Here is a 24600-nt window from a genome sequence, read left to right on the forward strand (position 1 = left end):
ACTTACTGTATAATGTCTGTTTTCACTTGGATGCCGAGTGATGGGATGTTTATATCTTCCCGTTTAGATGAAGAATTAATCATAATCCTCACATGCATTAAAAAAAAAAAGGGGGGCGCAAAAGCGTATTTTTTATGTCTTTCTCGCTATCTACGGGTAAAAGTTTACTAACTTCTCGGTTTATGACCACAACTTTCTACTATCCAGGTGTGACGCATGATTTATAACTGAGAATTAACTTTCACTTCCTCAGACGCGATGCAGCAGCTCACCGGCTCAATATGTCAATATAGCAGCATAAGCTAGTTAGCTCTCTTTGTTCCTCTTATACTACCAATATCAGTAATACTTGGTTAATGTTCAGGTCAGAAGATGTAAATGGAGTATTGTTGGCGGTTATTGGATGTTCCTTTAGAACATGGGTGTCAAACTCTGGCCCGCCGTGTAATTTCACTTGGCCCTTGAGGCGATATCAAATTAACACTAGAGCTGGCCCGCCGATTATATTCAGCCGCGGTAACACCGCATTCACCGCTAATTCTCATACTTGCCAACCCTCCCGGGAGACTCTCAAATTTCAGTGCCCCTCCCAAAAATCGTCACGTCCGCTTTTCACCCAGTCCAGCGAATGCTGGCCCAGTCACATTATATGTGCGCCTTCAGCACGCACACACACGTGAATGCAACGCATACTTGGCCAACAGCGATACAGGTTACACTGAGGGTGCCCGTATAAATAACTTTAACACTGTTAGAAATATGCGTCACACTGTGAATCCACACCAAACAAGAATGACAAACACATTTCGGCAGAACATCCGCATCGTAACACAACATAAACACAACAAAACAAATACCCAGAATCCCATGCAGCCCTAACTCTTCCGGGCTGCAATATACACCCCCGCTACCACCAACTCCCCCCGTCCGTCCGTGCGTCGGTTGAGGTGGGCGGGGTTGGGGGGGCGGCAAGGTTTGGTGGTAGCGGGGGTGTATATTGCATTTTCAATTTCAGACAGGTCTGGACTACAGGCAGGCCAGTCTAGTACCCGCACTCTTTTACTATGAAGCCACGTTGATGTAACACGTGGCTTGGAATTGTCTTGCTGAAATAAGCAGGGGCGTCCATGGTAACATTGCTTGGATGGCAACATATGTTGCTCCAAAACCTGTATGTAGCTTTCAGCATTAATGTTGCCTTCAAAGATGTGTAAGTTACCCATGTCTTTGGCACTAATACACCCCCATACCATCACAGATGCTGGCTTTTCAACTTTGCGCCTATAACAATCCATCCATCCATCCATTTTCTACCGCTTATTCCCTTTGGGGTCGCTGGAGCCTATCTCAGCTACAATCGGACGGAAGGCGGGGTACACCCTGGACAAGTCGCCACCTCATCGCAGGGCCTTATAACAATCCGGATGGTTATTTTCCTCTTTGGTCCGGAGGACACGACGTCCACAGTTTCCAAAAACAATTTGAAATGTGGACTCGTCAGACCACAGAACACTTTTCCACTTTGCATCAGTCCATCTTAGATGAGCTCAGGCCCAGCGAAGCCGACGGAGCTTCTGGGTGTTGTTGAAAAACGGTTTTCGCCTTGCATAGGAGAGTTTTAACTTGCACTTACAGATGTAGCGACCAACTGTAGTTACTGACAGTGGGTTTCTGAAGTGTTCCTGAGCCCATGTGGTGATATCCTTTACACACTGATGTCGCTTGTTGATGCAGTACAGCCTGAGGGATCGAAGGTCACTGGCTTAGCTGCTTACGTGCAGTGATTTCTCCAGCTTCTCTGAACCCTTTGATGATATTACGGACTATAGATGGTGAAATCCCTAATTTCCTTGCAATAGCTGGTTGAGAAAGGGTTTTCTTAAACTGTTCAACAATTTCCTCACGCATTTGTTGACAAAGTGGTGACCCTCGCCCCATCCTTGTTTGTGAATGACTGAGCATTTCATGGAATCTACTTTTATACCCAATCATGGCACCCACCTGTTCCCAATTTGCCTGTTCCCCTGTGGGATGTTCCAAATAAGTGTTTGATGAGCATTCCTCAACTTTATCAGTGTTTATTGCCACCTTTCCCAACTTCTTTGCCATGTGTTGCTGGCATCAAATTCTAAAGTTAATCAGTTTGAACATCACATATGTTGTCTTTGTAGCATATTCAATTGAATATGGGTTGAAAATGATTTGCAAATCATTGTATTCCGTTTATATTTACATCTAACACAATTTCCCAACTCATATGGAAACGGGGTTTGTAATACACATGCGCAGTAGCACTGTTGAACATCTCGTCAGAACACTGCAAATGAGCAACTGGAACATGAATTCATTGCTAATTGCATTTATGCTAATAGGTGTTTATCAGCTCTACCTGGTCTCCCATGTGTTTGTTCATAAACACGGCGCTGCGGCAGGGAAACCGAGCATGAAATGAATGTGAGCACTTTTCACTTAGTTTGCACTCCTCTGTCAGGGCACCGTTCCTCTCACCTGCTTTCTGAGTTTGCAGGATCATCTCGTAGACCCCTTCGGAGTTCTCTAGCAACGTCTTGCTGGTCTGGATCACCTGTGGCGAGACCAAAACAGAGTGTTCGCATTAGCCTTGCGAGCCAAGTAGTCTCGCTGTGGTTTCCGGGAGTCTCTGCGCAGGGAGGTCTCACAGACACCGGCTGCTATTACAGGAAGGTCTGTGGGCGAGGTTGCTGTGGAAAGCCAAAATTAGAAGGGAGGCTCAAGAGGCTTCTATTCAAGGCTACCAGTCTTCCTTTTTCACCGTCGACGCCAAAACACGCGTCTTGATTTGGCCCGAAACTTTTCAAAAAGAAAATGCACTCAAGGTAATTTTAGAACAAGAGGAGCGAAAGTCAAACATCAGAGTGAGTCAGAGAAGCACGTCATGACGCTGACATCTGTGGATGATGCTAAGTTTAGCTCCGCCGGTGCAGTGCGCAGACTTGCAGACAGCTACTAATGTGACGGTTGCGTTGAGGTCTTTGGAGAAATCGCAGCTACACGGCGGCATAGTGTTAGTCAAGGTGTTGTACCGCGGGCCGTCACACATGCAGGTGAACACACGCTTCAGTGCTGATGTCGGTCACAGATAGTGTGAGATACTCGCTAGAAAAACACACCGAGCATCCTCTCGGGAGCATAATCAGAGGGGGAGATGCCAATGCGGATTGCAAGGACGATGTGCAAAACTGTACGTGTCGAATATTGCGCTTGTCAGCTCATTTAAAGAGTGACAACAAAAGCACAGCAGAGTACTTTTGTTTGTCATTACCAGGGGTCGGCAACCCAAAATGTTGAAAGAGCCATATTGGACCAAAAATACAAAAAACTAATCTGTCTGGAGCCGCAAAAAATTAAAAGCCATATTACATACAGATAGTGTGTCATGAGATATAAATTGAATTAAGAGGACTTAAAGGAAACTAAATGAGCTCAAATATACCCACAAATGAGGCATAATGATGCAATATGTACATATAGCTAGCCTAAATAGCATGTTAGCATCGATTAGCTTCCAGTCATGCAGTGACCAAATATGCCCGATTAGCACTCCACACAAGTCAATAACATCAACAAAACTCACCTTTGTGCATTCACGCACAACATTAAAAGTTTAGTGGACAAAATGAGACAGAAAAAGAATTGGCATAAAACATGTCCTAGAAAGTCGGAGAAAGTTATACATGTAAACAAACTACGGTGAGTTCAAGGACCGCCAAAATTAGTAGGACAAAACGGTGCTCGCCAAATACTTGAATCAGTGAAGCATGTTTAATATAAACGGTGTACTTTATAACAATTAGGGAGGTTTGTGTCGTTTGTCCTCCTACAGAAACCAGTACTAAAACAAAAATGATATATTTTTTCCCCCTCATCTTTTTCCATTTTTCATACATTTTTTAAAAAGCTCCAGAGAGCCACGAGGGCGGCGCTAAAGAGCCGCAGTTTGCCGACCCCCGGTCATTACGATGATCATTTCGGTCAGGCCTGGGCAACTATTACGACTCGAGGGGCCAAATTTAGAGTAAAGCAGGGGGCTGGTATATCTATTTTTAGGAAGTGTGTGAAGTGAAGTGAATTATATTTATATAGCGCTTTTCTCTAGTGACTCAAAGCGCTTTACATAGTGAAACCCAATATCTAAGTTACGTTTAAAGCAATGTGCATACTTGCCAACCTTGAGACCTCCGATTTCAGGAGGTGGGGGGAGGGGGGTGGGGTGGACGTGGTCGGGGATGGGACGGGGGCGTGGTTAGGGGCGTGGTTAAGAGGGGAGGAGTATATTTACAGCTAGAATTCACCAAGTCAAGTATTTCATATATATATATATATATATATTAAACCAGTTGATCTGCCGTTTCTTTTCTTTTCTCCTCTGCTCCGCTAACCCTTGTGGAGGGGGGGGGGGGCCACAGGTCCGGTGGCCATGGATGAAGTGCTGGCTGTCCAGAGTCGGGACCCGGGGTGGACCGCTCGCCTGTGCATCGGCTGGGAACATCTCTGCGCTGCTGACCCGTCTCCGCTCGGGATGGTGTCCTGCTGGCCCCACTATGGACTGGACTCTTACTATTATGTTGGATCCACTATGGACTGGACTCTCACAATATTATGTCAGACCCACTCGACATCCATTGCATTCGGTCTCCCCTAGAGGGGAGGGGGGGGTTACCCACATATGCGGTCCTCTCATAGTCATTCACGTCGACGTCCCACTGGGGTGAGTTTTTCCTTGCCCTTATGTGGGCTTTGTACCGAGGATGTCGTTGTGGCCAGTGTTGGGACTAACGCGTTACAAAGTAACGCGTTACTGTAACGCCGTTAGTTTCGGCGGTAACTAGTAATCTAACGCGTTATTTTTTTTTATTCAGTAATTTAGTTACCGTTACTACATGATGCGTTACTGCGTTATTTTACGTTACTTTTGATGTAGTATCGGCTAGAAACAGAAGCGCTGCGGTGTCGTTCTTCTGAATCTTCCTCTGTCACAAGCCGGAGAGAAGAAAAGAGGCGCGGTCTATGTGTGTGTGTGTGTGGGTGTGGTGAGGCACACAACTGATCCGCGGTTTGATACATGAAACAAAAAAAAAGAGTTGTTGGCACGTTCAGTCCACACACAGCGTGGTCATGGCGAGCGGAGTAACGGAGGAGCTTGAACGCCCCGCGCCATTTAATCGGTGTGTTTATAAGTGCAGACTCGGTTGTGCAAAACGAGGGTTTTAAACACATGCTGAACGTGCTTGAACCACGTTACGACATCCCGTCGCGCACCCACTTCAGCAATAAGATTGTGCCAGATCTTTATGAGCAGGAGAAGAAAAAAGTTGTGGATGAACTATCCCGAGCATCAGCTGTTGCGCTCATGACAGACGGGTGGACGTCCAGCGGAACTATAAGCGCTCACTTCATCACAGCAGACTGGGAGATGAGAAGACACGCCCCCTCTACGAGAGTCACCTTGCGCAGGTACTGACACAAGCAGTGGAGGAATGGAAGATAAAGATATCCCAGTCACACGTGATAATGCCAAAAATCAAATAATTACAGAGAATGAGGCAGGACTGGGACCACAGATAGGTGCTTTGCACATGTAGTGAATTTGGCATCACAGAAGATTGGAATCTCAGTCAATAGGATGGAGCGCCTCTTTGGGAGGATCAGGAAGGTTTCCTACTTCCACCCAAGCACAACAGCTGCTCATGTGCTTAAGACAAAGCAAGAAATGCTAAAGCTGCCTGCTCATACATGATGTCCCAACGAGGTGGAACTCCACTTATGATATGTTGGAGCAGCAGGCAGCTATATACTCTGCATTGACCCACAACACCCTGAAGACAAATGTCACCCTGTTTGATGATGATGTGAGAGTGGCAGATGAGGTCCTCTAGGTGCTTAAACCCCTCAAAAGTGTTCCATCTCTACTGAGCACTGAAACTTCACCATCTGTGTCAATGATCCTGCCACTGAAAACAAGTATTCTACAATCCATGGCTCCAAGTGTGGAAGACAGCAGCATCACTCCAGATGTCAGGCTTTATTTCACTACCTATGTTTCAAGGAAGATGATGTTTCTTCTTATGTTGCACTTAAACGTGTTTTTTATTAATGGTCATTGGTCCAAGTTTAAAGAAAGGAGGAATGCCTTTTTATGTTGCACTGTTTTTCATTAATTATGTTAAAAGGAAAATAAAAATGCATGTCAAGTTGATCAACAGATTGTATTATTCTCCAGTGCAATAACAGTACTGAAATGAAGGCAAAAAGGGCATTAATGGGAGCTTTAAAAAAAAAAGAAGTAACTAAATAGTTACTTTTCACAGTAACGCATTACTTTTTGGTGTAAGTAACTGAGTTAGTAACTGAGTTACTTTTGAAATATAGTAACTGTAACTACTGTAACTGTAACTGTTAACTAACTAACCCAACACTGGTTGTGGCTTGTGCAGCCCTTTGAGACACTTGTGATTTAGGGCTATATAAATAAACATTGATTGATATATATATATATATATATATATATATAAATATAAATATATATATATATATATATATATATATATATAAATAAGAAATACTTGACTTTCAGTGAATTCTAGCTATATATATATATATATATATATATATATATATATATATATATATATATATTTATTTTATTATATATATATATGTATATATAAATAAAAGAAATACTTAAATTTCAGTGTTCATTTATTTACACATATACACACACATAACACTCATCTACTCATTGTTGAGTTAAGGGTTGAATTGTCCATCCTTGTTCCATTCTCTGTCACTATTTTTCTAACCATGCCGAACACCCTCTCTGATGATGCATTGATGTGTGGCACGCACAAAAGTGCTTTCATCAAATGCATTAGAGTCTGGAATCTTCCATCTCTCCCTAGCATGGCCCAAAACCGGTCAATCTTTGCTTCCTGAGGAAGATCTTCAGTGCCAAGCACTTGGTAGTCCACTACTTCTTCCCGGAGGCTATCCAGGTCCAATCGCAGCTGCGGCTTGGAACTTACAAGCTGTTATGAGAGTAGCGTATGTGTGTGTGTGGCCCTTTATTAGGTGAGCATGTGAGGTGAGTGACGTCAGTCAGTGTGTGGGCGAGAGAAGAGAGGGAGCAGTAGCGTGAGTGCGGGCGGGGACTAGTTTGTTTTGTGTTGGATTGGCTGTGTGCAAGCAATCAATAAAGCAAGATTTGCAACTAATCGCCGGACTCAGGCAGGAAAGGTGCAACAAAGCGTATTTCTTCATCTTACTCGTCGTCGGCGTCGCCATGGCTGTATCTTCCTCGTTCTTCTGCTTCGTCTCCTTGTTGTGTGCGCAGTTGTGCACTGCACTCTCTAAAAGCTGTATATGTTATTGATGTTATGGATGGCAGTATTGTCCTGTTTAAGAGTGTCACAACATTGCTGTTTACAACAGACGAACTGCTTTACGGTAGACAAAAACATGACTGCTGTTGTTGTGTGTTGTTACCGCGCTGGGAGGACGTTAATGAAACTGCCTAACAATAAACCCACATAAGAAACCAAGAACTCGCCCTCCATCATTCTACAGTTATAATGTGTTTGGGCAGGCACACTGTTTATATCGTGGGAAAGCGGACTCAGGTCCACATGGAGCTGGAGGGGGCGTGGCCTCCAGCTCCGCCTGAATTTCGGGAGAAAATTTGTCCCGGGAGGTTTTCGGGAGAGGCGCTGAATTTCGGGAGTCTCCCGGAAAATCCGGGAGGGTTGGCAAGTATGGCAGTGTGGGTGGCACTGGGAGCAGGTGGGTAAAGTGTCTTGCCCAAGGACACAACGGCAGTGACTAGGAGACGGAAGCGGGGATCGAACCTGGAACCCTCAAGTTGCTGGCACGGCCACTCTACCAACTGAGCTATACCCATCCATCCATCCATTTTCTACCGCTTAATCCCTTCGGGGTCGCGAGGGGCGCTGGAGCCTATCTCAGCTACAATCGGGCGGAAGGCGGGGTACACCCTGGACAAGTCGCCACCTCATCACAGGGCCAACACAGATAGACAGACAACATTCACACTCACATTCACACACTAGGGCCAATTTAGTGTTGCCAATCAACCTATCCCCAGGTGCATGTTTTTGGAGGTAGGAGGAAGCCGGAGTACCCGGAGGGAACCCACGCAGTCACGGGGGGAACATGCAAACTCCACACAGAAAGATCCCGAGCCCGGGATTGAACCCAGGGTTCTCCTTTTTTCGGAGTATAAGTCGCTCCGGAGTATAAGTCGCACCTGCCGAAAATGCATAATAAAGAAGGAAAAAAACATATATAAGTCGCACTGGAGTATAAGTCGCATTTTTGGGGGAAATGTATTTGATAAAAGCCAACACCAAGAATAGACATTTGAAAGGCAATTTAAAATAAATAAAGAATAGTGAACAACAGGCTGAATAAGTGTACGTTATATGAGGCATAAATAACCAACTGAGAACGTGCCTGGTATGTTAACGTAACATATTATGGTAAGAGTCATTCAAATAACTATAACATATAGAACATGCTATACGTTTACCAAACAATCTGTCACTCCTAATCGCTAAATCCCATGAAATCTTATACGTCTAGTCTCTTACTTGAATGAGCTAAATAATATTATTTGATATTTCACGGTAATGTGTTAATAATTTCACAAACTATGAAAAAAACTGCGACTTATAGTCAGAAGAATATGGTAAGTCAATTTACCAAAAGTGTATTTATTAAACAGTTATTAAGAAGTGACACAAACAAACATTCATGTCATTTCCAAAACAGAAAGTGCAAGATTGTCAGAGACATTTTAAAACAAGCTATTAGTGCACTTTTGTGCATGATGTCACTAAGATGACACATCAAAACAACACTAAATTAAAGTGCACTTTTTGTACAGAACGCAACTACAATAGTTTAAAACAAATAAAGTGCACTTTTGTGCATGATGTCACACAAGATATTTCAATAAGTGTCAAATAAAAATGAGCTGCATAATAGGAAATCAAATAGTGTATGTCCTTCGCTATGTGGTAGGTTCCTGCGGACGTTATCTCCTTCTGTTGTTGACTAATTTTTTCATACGGTGTTGATCTGGTTGCATTTTGTTGATGTGGCACCGAACGGAGATGTTGACATGCGGAGTTTCAAGCACTCTTCATTCTCTAGCGGGTGACTTTTCAAATGATGCTAGAAGTTAGCAGTACGTGCTACTTTTTGTAGCAACGCTTTTGCCGCATACTTGTTCGACATATTCCCGCTTGAAGCCAAACCACCGCCAGACGATGGACCCCGTGCTATTTTGTGTAGTTCAAGACTTTCGGTAATTTGAAAACACCGCTGCACATCATAATGGCAGTTCCGATCTTAAAGGGGAACATTATCACCAGACCTATGTAAGCGTCAATATATACCTTGATTTTGCAGAAAAAAGACCATATATTTTTTTAACCAATTTCCGAATTCTAAATGGGTGAATTTTGGCGAATTAAACGCCTTTCTATTATTCGCTCTCGGAGCGATGACGTCACAACGGGAAGCAATCCGCCATGTTCTCACTTTCGTCGGTGTGTTGTCGGAGGGTGTAACAACACGAACAGGGACGGATTCAAGTTGCACCAGTGGCCCAAAGATGCAAAAGTGGCAAGAAATTGGACGAAATTTGTTCAAAATACGAGGCTGTGGGGAAAGCCGACGAAATGGTCAGTCGTTTGTTCCGTACACTTTACCGACGAAAGCTATGCTACGACAGAGATGGCAAGAATGTGTGGATATCCTGCGACACTCAAAGCAGATGCTGACATCAACTCCAAAACTGGACAGATCAGCTTTCAGGAAAAGAGAGCGGATGAGGGTATGTCTACAGAATATATTAATTGATGAAAACTTTATTCATTACTCGCGGTTTTACAAAAATTATTATACATAAACTGTGTTTACCAATAATTTAGCTTAAAAACATTTATTTTTTTCAATCATTCGAGTACATTCGGGTAGTCTTGTGTAATGCAGTATTTTGTGTCTATTTAGGTATGGTTAACCTGAGTGCTGAAATCGTGGAAAAATATATGTTCTTAGCGCGCCTGAAATGGGCTGTCTGCACTCTCAAAGTGCATGTTGTTGCCAAATGTATTTCATATGCTGTAAACATAGTTCATAGTTGTTAGTTTCCTTTAATGCCAAACAAACACATACCAATCGTTGGTTAGAAGGCGATCGCCGAATTCCTCCTCGCTTTCTCCCGTGTTGCTGGCTGTCGTGTCGTTTTCGCTTGCATACGGTTCAAACCGATATGGCTCAATAGCTTCAGTTTCTTCTTCAATTTCGTTTTCGCTACCTGCCTCCACACTACAACCATCCGTTTCAATACATGCGTAATCTGTTGAATCGCTTAAGCCGCTGAAATCCGAGTCTGAATCCGAGCTAATGTCGCTATACCTTGCTGTTCTATGCGCCATGTTTGTTTGTATTGGCATCACTGTGTGACGTCACAGGAAAATGGACGGGTGTTTATAACGATGGTTAAAATCAGGCACTTTGAAGCTTTTTTTAGGGATATTGCGTGATGGGTAAAATTTTGAAAAGAACTTCGAAAAATAAAATAAGCCACTGGGAACTGATTTTTAATGGTTTTAACCCTTCTGAAATTGTGATAATGTTCCCCTTTAGGGTAATTTGAAAACACCGCTGCACATCATAATGGCAGTTTCGAGCTTAAAGATCTAAAAAAAAATCTTTGGGAATGCGACATGCGGCCATCCGGCCTTATTTTACCTAGGTCTGATTTAGGTGAATGCACAGCGTATAACAGGACATATTCTCGCAGCAATCACTGCACATCTTGTACATTTGTGGTTACATTTCTGTGTACTACTATCATGTAAATGTTGTACATCTGAATTTGTACTTTCTTTCTTTTCCCAGTTAGCTGACACCGCGGTTCAGAGGGAACATTTTTTTTTCCGATGTTCTTTCATGTCCAGCACATGTGGAAACATTGACAATAACGATGACTTATATGGATCAATTTGCCCTCCCCTTAAATGCACGCCTGGCTGCTCAACAGCATGTCCAGCGTGCCAGCGCGCACACACTCACAGAGCGCACAAGCAGTAACAGCGAGTAGAGGAAAACTGGCAAATAAAGGGAATTCCACTGGTTAAAAAAAGAGGGTGCGTGAAGCGCAATATTGAGGATTTGGGCTTCAAAACTGTCGATGAAGGTGACGCTTTAAACGCGGAAGCGCCACGCAGCAGGCAGTGCTTTAAAACATGCCTGGCCAAAGGTGGCAAGACCACCTGAGCTTCAAACTTAAGTAAATATTGAAATAACAAGAATCCAGACCTGCATAGTAAGTTTAAAGGTAATATAGTTAACTAGCTCTGCTGCTTGGCTTGATGCCAAATATTGCCGGAGTCCAAACCACCCACGTAGCGCAAACTAATGCAAGTAAAATGACTGAATTTTGTAACAAATTGCGAGACTTTGTGTTTTATCTTTTACAATGTGTGTCCTATTTGTGCACTTTTAGCTATAGTATTGGTTTTAGTATTTACTAATGATTTTATTTGCTTTAAAGCACAGACCAAGAGTGGCAACCATAAATCAAATAGCATTTAATACAACGTCAATTAACTATTGTATTCTATTCTAACCTAATCTTAGATTATGGCAGACTACCATATTTTTCGGAGTATAAATCGCACCGGAGTATAAATCGCACCTGCCGAAAATGCATAATAAAGAAGGAAAAAAACATATATAAGTCGCACTGGAGTATAAGTCGCATTTTTGGGGGAAATTTATTTGATAAAACCCAACACCAAGAATTGACATTTGAAAGGCAATTTAAAATAAATAAAGAATAGTGAACAACAGGCTGAATAAGTTATATGACGCATAAATAACAAACTGAGAACGTGCCTGGTATGTTAACGTAACATTTTATGGTAAGAGTCATTCAAATAACTATAACATAAAGAACATGCTATACGTTTACCAAACAATCTGTCACTCCTAAATGCTAAATCCCATGAAATCTTATACGTCTAGTCTCTTACGTGAATGAGCTAAATAATATTATTTGATATTTTACGGTAATGTGTTAATAATTTCAAACATAAGTCGCTCCTAAGTATAAGTCGCACCCCCGGCCAAACTATGAAAAAAACTGTGACTTATAGTCCGAAAAATACGGTATATGCAATATATAAAATTGTAAATAGTTCTTTGAGTGCAACAAGAAAAGCCCAATGTGTTAAAAGCCTTTAATTTTTTGTTTTAATCTTCTAAAATGGTTATTTGTGTGCAATAACAACCATATGTTTAATGTATTGTAAAAATAACACATTTTTGTGGTCTCCTTTATTTTGACAAGTATCAAAATACATTTTTGTACTGGTACGAAATTATTGGTATCGGGACAACCCTTGTCCCAATACAATACTAACATTGGAGCCTTGAGACTAGGGATGTCCCGATACGATATTTGGATCGGATCGGCTGCCGATATTTGCCAAAAATTGCGTATCGGCAAGGCATGGGAAAATGCCGATCCAGATCACAAAAACATCCGGTCCGTGTTTTCCAACGCACTTATTTAAATAATACATTCCACTTTTCTGCTGCTCCGTAATTTCCGTTCCGCATTTTCCAGCACACCTTCAACACATCCACAATTCTCACGCAGTTGCTTTTAGCTGCTGGCATTACACGACAGGCTCTTCACTCTTTCCTGTGTCTCCCTCTCACAGACAGCAAGCGCACCTTCTTACACACGTCATATACTGTCACGACATACGTCACATACTGTCACGACATACGTCACATACTGTCACGTCATACGTCACATACTGTCACGTCACACGTCACATACGTATACGTCGTCCCCGAGCAGAGAGGTAGCAGCATGGCTAACGTTAGCTGTGATGCTAGCACAGCCGCTAAGGTGCGCGCTGCTCAAGCGTCCTCTGCGCATAGCAATTATATGCCACGCACAAAATCAAATAAAAAATAAGCGCATAACAATTTTCGACACACGGACACGACAGAGACAACAGTTTTCGTCATCATTGTTCAAATATTGTGACGTCTGTCGAGACGCTTATCTCTATTCGGTGCCACACGTCCACACCATCAAAATGCAAGGCAAAAATTTCCGGATCAACACCGTATGAAAAAATTAGTGATTTTTTTAGTTGTGATTTCCTTCTCTGCGTGAAAGTTTAAAAGTAGCATATATTAATGCAGTATGAAGAAGAATGTTTTAATGTAGACATGCAAGCCTTGAAAGAACATTTTGAAAATCAAGACTACATTTCCTGCAAATGGGTGCATTTCTACCCTATATTTTAACTTTAGATTTGTCCTCATATCAAACTCTTATGGCTGTCTTTTTGACACTTACATCAGGCGCCCCCCTCCACACCCTGGATTATAAATAATGTAAATAATTAAATGTGATTATCTTGTGTGATGACTGTATTATGATGATAGTATATATCTGATAGTATATATCTGTATCATGAATCAATTTAAGTGGACCCCGACTTAAACAAGTTGATAAACTTATTCGGGTGTTACCATTTAGTGGTCAATTGTACGGAATATGTACTTCACTGTGCAACCTACTAATAAAAGTCTCAATCAATCAATCAAAACACATAGAATCATCATACTGCTGTGATTATATGCATCAAGTGTTCATTCAAGGCTAAGGCAAAATATCGAGATATATATTGTGTATCGCAATATGGCCTTAAAACATCGCAATATTAAAAAAAAAGGCCATATCGCCCAGCCCTAGTTCAATGATGCCATTTCTGTTTGTCATGTATAATTTTGTCTATTTTGTGTTTATCCTTGAATAAACAGGTCAGTTTCTTGTTACCAACCATTGTGTATTATTCAAACTCCCCTAATTCAGCTGGCTAGTTGTTATCAAGAGTACTAAAACCCTTTTCAACATGATTCTGACAACTAAGTAGGCTAAATAACTTTAAACTTTAATACATGCTCGGATAGGCCAGTATCGGTCAGTATCGGTATCGGTCAGTATCGGTATCGATCGGAAATGCAAAAACAATATCGGATCGGAAGTGCAAAAACCTGGATCGGGACATCCCTACTTGAGACCGATATTAATCCAATACAAAATCAGCAGGAATCGTAAATATCTATATTATTTTTTTGATCAAGTGAAATTAGTTGAACGGAGAACAATGAAAAACACTGTGCTGTTTATTACAATATATACAAAAAAAGACCAACCGTGTGTGCTTATTGGAGGACATTTAGATGTTAACAGGTTGTCGAGCTTTGTGCAAATAGGACTGCTTTTATCGGAGTTTATATCAATAATTTAGATGAAAGCCGATATAATCCCATGCATGTTATTTTTGCGGATATCGCATATTAATATCAGATCAGGACACCCCTGGTGTTTGGCCATTTGGGAAGGCACTCTTTGGAGGGCCTTTCAAACGACTCTACGGACCAAATTTTACCCCGCGAGTCCCACTTTGGGCACCCCTGACCTAGAAATGTATTTTGTTGTTTTAAACTAGCTTAGTGGCTTGCTTAGTGATTAGCAAGTCTTCTTGTCTGCTCCTGCTTGCTTTCACTCGGTGTGAACATGTTAAGAGATTGCAAAGGCATCTCCACCAATTCCCTTCGCAGCACACACACAGAGATGGATGGAGACCCAGATGCTATTTTTGCCAAATAGGAAGCAGGATCCCGGTCACTCCCAGTGGTGGCTCAAAGTGCCTCTTATGATGTTTCTCTTTACGTTATTTGCATGTCTGTGCCTCAGCCAGTTTCACGGAGGCCTCAATTCTTCACCATCAACCTTAAGAAAGTCAATGACTTCACTATAAAAGTGGGTGACACCAGGAAAGATGAGGTCACCTACCTAGGTTCCATTCTAGAGGCTCATCTTTCCTGTGATAAAATGGCAACCAAGGTAATCAAAAAGGTCAACCAACGAACGAGATTTCTCTATAGAATCTCCTCTCTGGTCAACAAAAGCACCATGAGGATTCTGGCGGGAACTCTCGTTCAACCCTTTTTCGATTACCCCAGCACCTCCAAAACCCTCAAATCTAAACTCCAAACATCCCAAAACAAGCTAGTCAGATTACTTCTAGACCTCCACCCCAGATCCCACCTCACTCCTACCCACTTCTCCAAAGTGGGCTGGCTCAGGGTGGAGGACAGAGTAAAACAACTTGCACTGAGCCTAGTCTATAAAATCCGCTACACCTCCCTGATACCGAAGTACATGTCAAACTACTTCCTGCCATAACCACAACACCAGGGGGAGCTCTACTAACCACGTTAAACCCAGATTTCGATCTAACAAAGGTCTTAACTCATTCTCTTTCTATGCCACATCAATGTGGAATGCGCTCCCAACAGGTATAAAAGAAAGGGCATCTCTATCCTCCTTCAAACCCGCAATAAAAGTACACCTCCAGGCAACTTCAACCCTAAACTAACACCCTCCCTGGATTGTTAATAATCAAATGTAAACAATCAAATGCAGATATTTTTCTTATGCCTTCTGATCTCTCTCTCTCTTTCTCTATGTCCACTACTTGCTGTACATATCCTACCAAGTCAGACCTACACTGTTCCAATATCCATTTCTCTGTTCTCAATTGTTGATGACTGATGATAACAACCAAACCTAACCCCCCCCCCCCCCTCCACACCCCGAATTGTAAATAATGTAAATAATTCAATGTATACACCCTGATGATTATCTTGTGTGATGACTGTATTATGATGATAGTATATATGATAGTATATATCTGTATCATGAATCAATTTAAGTGGACCCCGACTTAAAGGGGAACATTATCACAATTTCAGAATTGTTAAAACCATTAAAAATCAGTTCCCAGTGGCTTATTATATTTTTCGAAGTTTTTTTCAAAATTTTACCCATCACGCAATATCCCTAAAAAAAGCTTCAAAGTGCCTGATTTTAACCACCCGTCCATTTTCCTGTGACGTCACATAGTGAAGCCAACACAAACAAACATGACGGAAAGAACTGCAAGCTATAGCGACATTAGCTCGGATTCAGACTCGGATTCAGACTCGGATTTCAGCGGCTTAAGCGATTCAACAGATTACGAATGTATTGAAACGGATGGTTGTAGTGTGGAGGCAGGTAGCAAAAACGAAATTGAAGAAGAAACTGAAGCTATTGAGCCATATCGGTTTGAACCGTATGCAAGCGAAAACGACGAAAACGACACGACAGCCAGCGACACGGGAGAAAGCGAGGACGAATTCGGCGATCGCCTTCTAACCAACGATTGGTATGTGTTTGTTTGGCATTAAAGGAAACTAACAACTATGAACTAGGTTTACAGCATATGAAATACATTTGGCAACAACATGCACTTTGAGAGTGCAGACAGCCCAATTTTCATCAATTAATATATTCTGTAGACATACTCTCATCCGCGCTCTTTTCCTGAAAGCTGATCTGCCCAGTTTTGGAGTTGATGTCAGCAGGCCAGGGAAGCTAGGGTCGATAGCTCGCTCGTCTGCGGGAACAAACTGCCGCCATTGCTTGCCGTGCTTGCGATGTCCTTTGTCCCTAAATTGCTCACACACTCCGGCAGATTCAATGGGGGTCTGGCGGCAGATTTCTTTGACTTTATCATTGGAAATGCATCTGCTTTGAGTGTCGCAGGATATCCACACATTCTTGCCATCTCTGTCGTAGCATAGCTTTCGTCGGTAAAGTGTGCGGAACAAACGTCCAATTTCTTGCCACTTTCGCATCTTTGGGCCACTGGTGCAACTTGAATCCGTCTCTGTTCGTGTTGTTACACCCTCCGACAACACACCGACGAGGCATGATGTCTCCAAGGTACGGAAAACAGTCGAAAAAAAGGAAAATAACAGATCTGTTTTGACCCGGTGTTTGAGAAAATGGCGGATTGCTTCCTGATGTGACGTCACGTTGTGACGTCATCGCTCCGAGAGCGAATATTAGAAAGGCGTTTAATTCGCCAAAATTCACCCATTTAGAGTTCGGAAATCGGTTAAAAAAATATATGGTCTTTTTTCTGCAACATCAAGGTATATATTGACGCTTACATAGGTCTGGTGATAATGTTCCCCTTTAAACAAGTTGAAAAACTTATTTGGGTGTTACCATTTAGTGGTCAATTGTACGGAATATGTACTTCACTGTGCAACCTACTAATAAAAGTCTCAATCAATCAATCAATCAATCAATCAAACCAGTGTTTTTCTCTCAAACATACCTGGCCTGTGCTCTTCAATTATTTGATTGTTGGTGCACAAATGTCCGTCTCCCCGCTCTCCCCCACCACACTCAATCTTCCTCACACTCTTTCCATCAGGACTGATTACTAAGATTTCCATTCCAATACTGAGCCGAGGGGTCACCTTAATCGTGTGGTGAGCACAAACGCCCTTTCAGATGCTCTAATGTTATGCAACGCTTGCTTGATGCATACTGTACGCATCACGCGATGCTCTGATGAAAGCCCGACTTAACAGCCAAGTCATGCATTGTGCATTTGATTAATTACTAAATTATTCAACGTAGCGGACTTGTTACGTTGCATCTGACAGAACATCCGCTCGCTCGTATTGTGCCAATAATCTCTGGAAGAGAATCAGACGTGTAAAAAGGGAGACGGGAAAGCCTCAGCGGCTTGTTGCATAATGTGCAAGCATTGATTTGTATTACTTAACAAAGCCCCGGCACCATTAGCTGAACCATGTCTGCTGTCCCCGTTAAGAGCAGCAAAGTCAAGCTATCGATTTGACTGTAGCGCCCGCAGGTTGGTATATGAATGGATGCATTCTGCACACAGATGGATTCTCCCTCAAAGTAGTTGTGTGTGTAATGTGAAACAACCTTGGGTTTGCATAGACCTTCTCTGACTGCTACTCACCATGTCATAGTTGGTGACCACTTTCTTGAGAACCTCTGGCAGCAGGCCTTGGGGCTCCATGACGGGAAAGTGGTCAGCGAGGTTGAACACCAGGATGGGGCTGCTATCAGGACCGCTCAGTCGAGGGGCGAGGGCCAAGATGCACTGCTTGAGATTAGCCACGGCTGAAAGGCCACACAGCTCTTTAAAGGACACTATGGCATTCTGCAGGAGGAGAAGGAAACGTGATGAAATTACATATGTGGCAAGGAAACCCTCCCTCAAAATTTAATTTTACTTAGTAAATACTCTCTATGTGTGATTTGGCACTCTGTATTTCAACTAATACTAAAAAAATGTAAGGAACGCAACTAAAATGACCTTAGTGGTTCACATGTTGGCTTCACAGTCAATAGATTGACGGTTTAAATTTCCGTTTCAGCATCTCTGTGCGGAGTTTGCGTTTGCATGTGTGGGTTGTTTTCTTTGGTACTCCGGCTTCCTCCCACATTCCAGAAACATGCATAATATATTGTTTACTCCAAATCAGTCATAGGTGTGAATGTTGTTTTGTATTGTATATAAAGGTGAGACTCAAAAAATGTGAGCATCGTGCAAAGGTTTGTTTATTCCAGCATTTAGATTTACAAGGTGAAATTAATTTATGACATAGGCTCATAACATGCAACTCAGTGTATTTCAAGCCTTAATTGTATATCATTTTAATGATTATGGCTTACAGTTTATGAAAAATGTCTAATTGAAAACCTGTTTCAAAAACCTTATGGTCATGACCATCAACATTATAGGAAATAAAGGCTTGACATATCTCACATTGCATGTTAAGAGTGTATATATCATATTAGTTTCAAATTTTAAGTTGAATTGCTGACATGAATGGATTTTTGCATGATACTCCAATTTTTGGAGTTTCACCTGTATAGTCTGGCAACCAGTCGAGGGGGTGCCCAAAGGCTTTAGCTCACCCATGACACTAATGAGGACAAACTGTATAACAATGATTGGATAGTCAATTTAAATGATATAAATGCTTTGTTTGAAGCTATACAAGACGAAGTGATAAACGCAAGGAAAATTCAAGGTGTGCAATTGCTTTAAAGTATTATTTAAGGTAGTGCTTGACCTGAAAGTCTTACCTGCATGTTTTCTCTGAGGTCTGTAGCCTCTCTGAGTGGCAGCAAGGCCGTTTTAAAGACGTCATCCAGAGCCTTGATCAGCAGCACTCTCATGCTGGCGTACTCCCTGCTCTTCTTGCCCTTCCTCACCGACAGACCTCTTTTGTGGGGTTTGCCGCCTCCTCGTCGATTGGTTATGGCCACATGAACGAACAACAGGGTATGTGGCAGAACCTCGCCCGTGAGAGACTGGAGCGGAACGTGGCGGAAGCCCGGCTGCAGACACTCGAAAGGGATGGTATACTGGCCGATGAATTCGTCGCCTATGTAGTCATCATCCAGCACCACGAAGCGCAACATGGCGAGCTCGGGTAGGTTGATCTGAAACTCAAAGCTCTCATCAAACAGAGGATTGTCTCCGTTCTGGTTCACCGTCTTAGTCCTTTGCTCTGCACAGTCAGCTGGAATGCCGTGTATTTCTACATACACGTAAGGATCTACAACATCTCCTTTGGCACCGGAACCTTTGGGCTTGGGGAAGTTCTGTCCACTGATAATTTTAATGTGTAAAAGTTGCGGAGAAACACCAGGCACGGAATCTTTTGTGTTGGCACTAAAATAGGAAACCTGCTCCCGCATAATGGCTGGACGCAGGACATAACCACAATTGCCATTTTGACGGAACCAGCCAATATTTAGATCCATCATCAGGCCGGGAGTCTGGTAGTTCATTGCCACAATCTGGCAACCGCACTTCCAAAAGTCTTGTGGGTTCATGTTGCTGGAGTCAATCCTCATTGGACTGGGGTACACACGTGCTAGAAAGTTCTTGTTATAATTGACAAAGTCTCCCGGAAAGTCACTAGCACAGCGACTGGCAAAGACCTCATTGAAAGAGCAGAGCTCCCAATGCTTCTGGCCCTGGAATGACGTCGGGAAGTCCTTAAACTCCACAGACTTACACAATGTGACGAGATCAGAAAGGTCTTTTGACAACTGGAACTTTTTGGTTGCGACAGTTTGTTGCTCCGGAGAATCAATGCTCATTCTCTGAGACATCTCTGCCCCCTCATCCTCATCCGTCACCTCCCCCTCAGAAGCAGTGCAATTAGTGCCGAGTTTCTTTCCCTTCAGCAGAATCTTTCCCTTCAGTTCTGAGGGAGATGGAAGGTAGCGATCTTCAGGGTTAGGAGGATCTAAGTTGATTTTATCTCCAAGGATCTTCTTTAAGTGCTGAAACATGACTTGTTGCTGCTTTAACGAGCAATGGTTTTCTAAACACAGCATAAGAGGGTACTCGGATGCAACAAACGCATATTTGTTGATGACTTCAATGACGCTGCGGAAAACAATCTGTGAGGTCATGGTGTGACCAGTGTAGATGACAGGTTCATTGTCAGATCCATCCCACACATCCAGTTCTACACTGCGACAGCCCATCTTGAGTGCGCGGATATAGCCCGTCACGTCAGAAGGACCTCTGAATTGATCTTCTATAAGGTACGTATTGTGGGAAGCATTGATGTAATAGTGGGACAATGGCTGGTTCATGTCTTGGCATACGGTTTTGTGTTCAGGTTCAAATATATGGCACTCTGAAGACAGAAGGTAATTGGTAAAGCCATCCAGAGAGAGCCAACCTTTGAGCCGGCCCTCTTTGGACGGTTCATACCTCTGAATGACTTCTATGCTGGTGTCCTCACTTACTTGCGCCATACCCTGCTCCGCCTCCAGAAAAATCATCAAGTCCTTTGTATCAAGAAACTCTTTGTTGCTGGAAAACTGAACAAAGAGAAAATAAATCTCTGGCCTTGTGCAAAGATCGTGAAAGACCTCGATAAACTCGTCTCTCGCTACATTAGACCCAACTTTGTCCTTCACTTTGTGAAGTTCCTTAAACTTCAGTTCAATTTTTACATTCTTAAGTCCCGGGTTCAATTTTTTGACGAGCTGCACAGCAGCACATATTGTTATTTGTTGACTGTTGTTACTGTCTGCTTCATTAAAAAGTTCCCCAAGCCAGGATGAACGCATATTATTTTGACAGCTCTCGATCATGTTTAAGGTATGTTTCCCATAGGAGATCAGGTATCGCAGTCCTGTGATCCAGGTGTTGGCTACATCTGCAGTGTTGGCCACCAAGTCCAAGGACTCATAGTTCTCACCAAAGATGATTGAGAAAGCACAGTCCTCAGATATCTGATCGTAGGTTCCATTAGTTCTAAAAGTGTCTGTGTTCTTCCCCGCCCGAACCTCCTTGATGGATTTCACATCAATCTTGGCCTTTTCCGACTCCTTCTTTGAGGGCTCCCATCTTAAGGACTGCATGTCGGCATCAAGCAGGAAGTAGCGGTGGTAAACCCGAGAGTTGGACCGCACCTTCTTCAGCTCGGAGCCGTCCACCATTGCAGTGATGCAATCGCTGGCACTGCTTATCTTCTTTTCAGTAGGCATGCTGCTGAAAGACACCGTCTTCTTTCTTTCCTTCCGCTGTCTCGAGGCATCCTGTGAACATTTTAATGCTGTTGTAAATACGTGCACACGATTATACAACTTTAAGATACATGCTAACTAATCTTGGAAAACACTTGGACTGCATGATTTTAAGAAAAAAATCTACTTGCGATTCGTCTGCCCAAAATTTCGATAGCAATTTGATTTGCGATTTTTTCGATATGTATTCATTTAAATGCATGAATGTATAAAACTGCTAAAATTATGAGTAAAGGAGGTCACGTCTGTATGTCGGTCAACATATTTTTGCCTCAAGTTGCCACACAGTAGAACGATATGCAATGTTATAATTCACTTTCAAAAACATTTGGGTTCATGTGTAAAGTGCTTACACTTGCCGTGGCCGCTTGTATCTTTAGCCCAGGGGTCGGCAACCTTTACCAGTCAAAGAGCCATTTTGACCAGTTTCACAAATTAAAGAAAACAATGGGAGCCACAAAAATCTTTTGAAATTTAATATGAAATAACACTGCATACAAAGGTTTTTTTTACTTTATGCTATGTATAAAGCAAGGGTCTCAGACACGCGGTCCACACCTTAATATGAAAATGGGATGTTAGTGCGGCCCGCGGGTTTTATATGAATGGTGCTTGACAGCGTCATTCTTGTCAACCCTCCCGATTTTTCTGGGAGACTACGAATTTCACACTGTTCTCTCGTACGTGCCGTGAAGGTACAGCATTTAACGCCCATTACAACCAGCGTGCCGGCCCAGTCACACGGTGTATGGGGCTTTTACTTACTCACGTAGATGACAGCAAGGCGTACTTGGTCAACAACCACACAGGTTACACTGACGGTGGAGGTATAAACAAATTTAACACTCTTACTAATAATGCGTCACACTGTGAACCGACACCAAACACAAATGACAAACACATTTCGGGAGAACATCTGCACCGTAACACAACATAAACACAACAGAACAAATACCCAGAATCCCATGCAGCCCTAACTCTTCCGGGCTGCATGGGATTCGCCATGCAGCCCCCCGCCCCCCGCCCCCAAACCCCGCTCACCTCAACCGACGCACAGAGGGGGGGGGGGGGGGGGGGGGGGTGATGTGTGAGGGAGCAGGGTTGGGGTGGGGGCGGGGTTTGGTGGTAGCAGGAGTGTATAATGTAGCCCGGAAGAGTCAGGGCTGCATGGAATTCTGGGTATTTGTTCTGTTGTGTTTATGTTGTGTTAAGGTGTGGTTGCTGGTTGTTCCATCTCCATCATTGGGGTCCCTGCGGGTGGGGTGGGTGGTTCCCGTGGCCCTGTGCCTGGGTGGTCCTGCGGCGGCCGATTTGGGTGGGGTGGCCGGGGTCTGGCCTCGCCACGCGAGGATTACTGCATCAATGCGGCGTGGCATGGAGGCAATCTGCCTGTGGCATTGCTGAGGTGTTATGGATGCCCAGGATGCTTCAATAGCGGCCTTTAGCTCATTTGCATTATTGGGTCTAGTGTCTTTCAGCTTCTTCTTCACAATACCCCACAAATTCTCTATGGGGTTCAGGTCAAGGGAGTTGGCAGGCCAATCGACGACAGTAATGCCATGGTCAGTACACCAGTTACTGGTGGTTTTGGCACTGCTGGATCATGCTGGAAAATGAAATCATCATCTCCATAGAGCTTTTCAACAGATGGAAGCATGTAGTGCTCTAAAATCTCTTGGTACACAGCTGCATTGACTCTGGACTTGATGAAATACAGTGGACCAACATCAGCAGCTGACATAGCTCCCCAAACCATTGCTGACTGTGGGAACTTCACACTGGATTTCAAGCAACTTGGATTTTGCTTCTCTCCAGCCTTCCTCCAGACTCTAGCGCCTTGACTTCCAAATGAAATACAAAACTTGCTTTCGTCTGAAAACAGGACTCTGCAACTGTCCAGTGCTTCTTTTCCATTGCCCAAGTCAGACACTTCTAGAGATTTTAGAGCACTACATGCTTTCCATCTGTTGAAAAGCTCTATGGAGATGATGATTTCATTTTCCAGCATGATCCAGCAGTGCCAAAACCACCAGTAACTGGTGTACTGACCATGGCATTACTGTCGTCGATTGGCCTGCCAACTCCCCTGACCTGAACCCCATAGAGAATTTGTGGGGTATTGTGAAGAAGAAGCTGAAAGACACCAGATCCAATAATGCAAATGTGCCAAAGGCCGTTATTGAAGCATCCTGGGCATCCATAACACCTCAGCAATGCCACAGGCTGATTGCCTCAAATGCCACGCCACATTGATGCAGTAATCCGTGCAAAAGGATTCCCAACCAAGTACTGAGTGCATTAATTGACATTTTCAAATGTTTGATTTTGTTTTGCTGTTATAAATCTTTTTCTTTTTACTTGGTCTGAGGAAATATTCACATTTTTTGAGATACGATTTTTGAGTTTTCTTAATCTGTATGCCATAATCAGCAATATTAAAATAATAAAAGGCTTGCAATATTTCAGTTGATGTGTAATGAATCCGGAATGTATGACATTTTTGTTTTTTTAATTGCATTACAGAAAATAAAGGACTTTATCACAATATTCTAATTTTCTGAGACAGTCCTGTTATTATGGTAAGAGTCATTCAAATAACTATAACATATAGAACATGCTATACGTTTACCAAACAATCTGTCACTCCTAATCGCTAAATCCCATGAAATCTTATACGTCTAGTCTCTTACGTGAATGAGCTAAATAATATTATTTGATATTTTACGGTAATGTGTTAATAATTTCACACATAAGTCACACCTGAGTATAAGTCGTACCCCCAGCCAAACTATGAAAAAACTGCGACTTATAGTCCGAAAAATACGGTACTATTAAAAGCAAAAGAAGTACCGTATTTTTCGGAGTATAAGTCGCACCGGAGTATAAGTCGCACCTGCCGAAAATGCATAATAAAGAAGGAAAAAAACATTATGCAACTTTCATAAACTATGAAAAAAAACTGCGACTTATAGTCCGAAAAATACGGTACATCTATGTTATCTGTC

At 42.7% G+C, this 24600-nt stretch overlaps 1 protein-coding gene across 1 annotated transcript in view; it reads right to left on the minus strand.

The window, feature by feature from the left end:
* plcl2 (phospholipase C like 2) overlaps positions 1-24600 on the minus strand; it is an 84393-nt gene that overhangs the window by 22639 nt on the left and 37154 nt on the right. Inside the window, exons 2-4 of the mRNA XM_061956654.2 lie at positions 19124-21607; positions 17988-18191; positions 2509-2584 (exon numbers count right to left, since the gene is read on the minus strand). Coding sequence (XP_061812638.1) covers positions 2509-2584; positions 17988-18191; positions 19124-21607 — 2764 coding nt within the window. The remainder of the gene's footprint in view (positions 1-2508; positions 2585-17987; positions 18192-19123; positions 21608-24600) is intronic.

This window comes from Nerophis lumbriciformis, linkage group LG04 (genome assembly GCF_033978685.3).
Source record: "Nerophis lumbriciformis linkage group LG04, RoL_Nlum_v2.1, whole genome shotgun sequence".
Classification (NCBI taxonomy): domain Eukaryota; kingdom Metazoa; phylum Chordata; class Actinopteri; order Syngnathiformes; family Syngnathidae; genus Nerophis; species Nerophis lumbriciformis.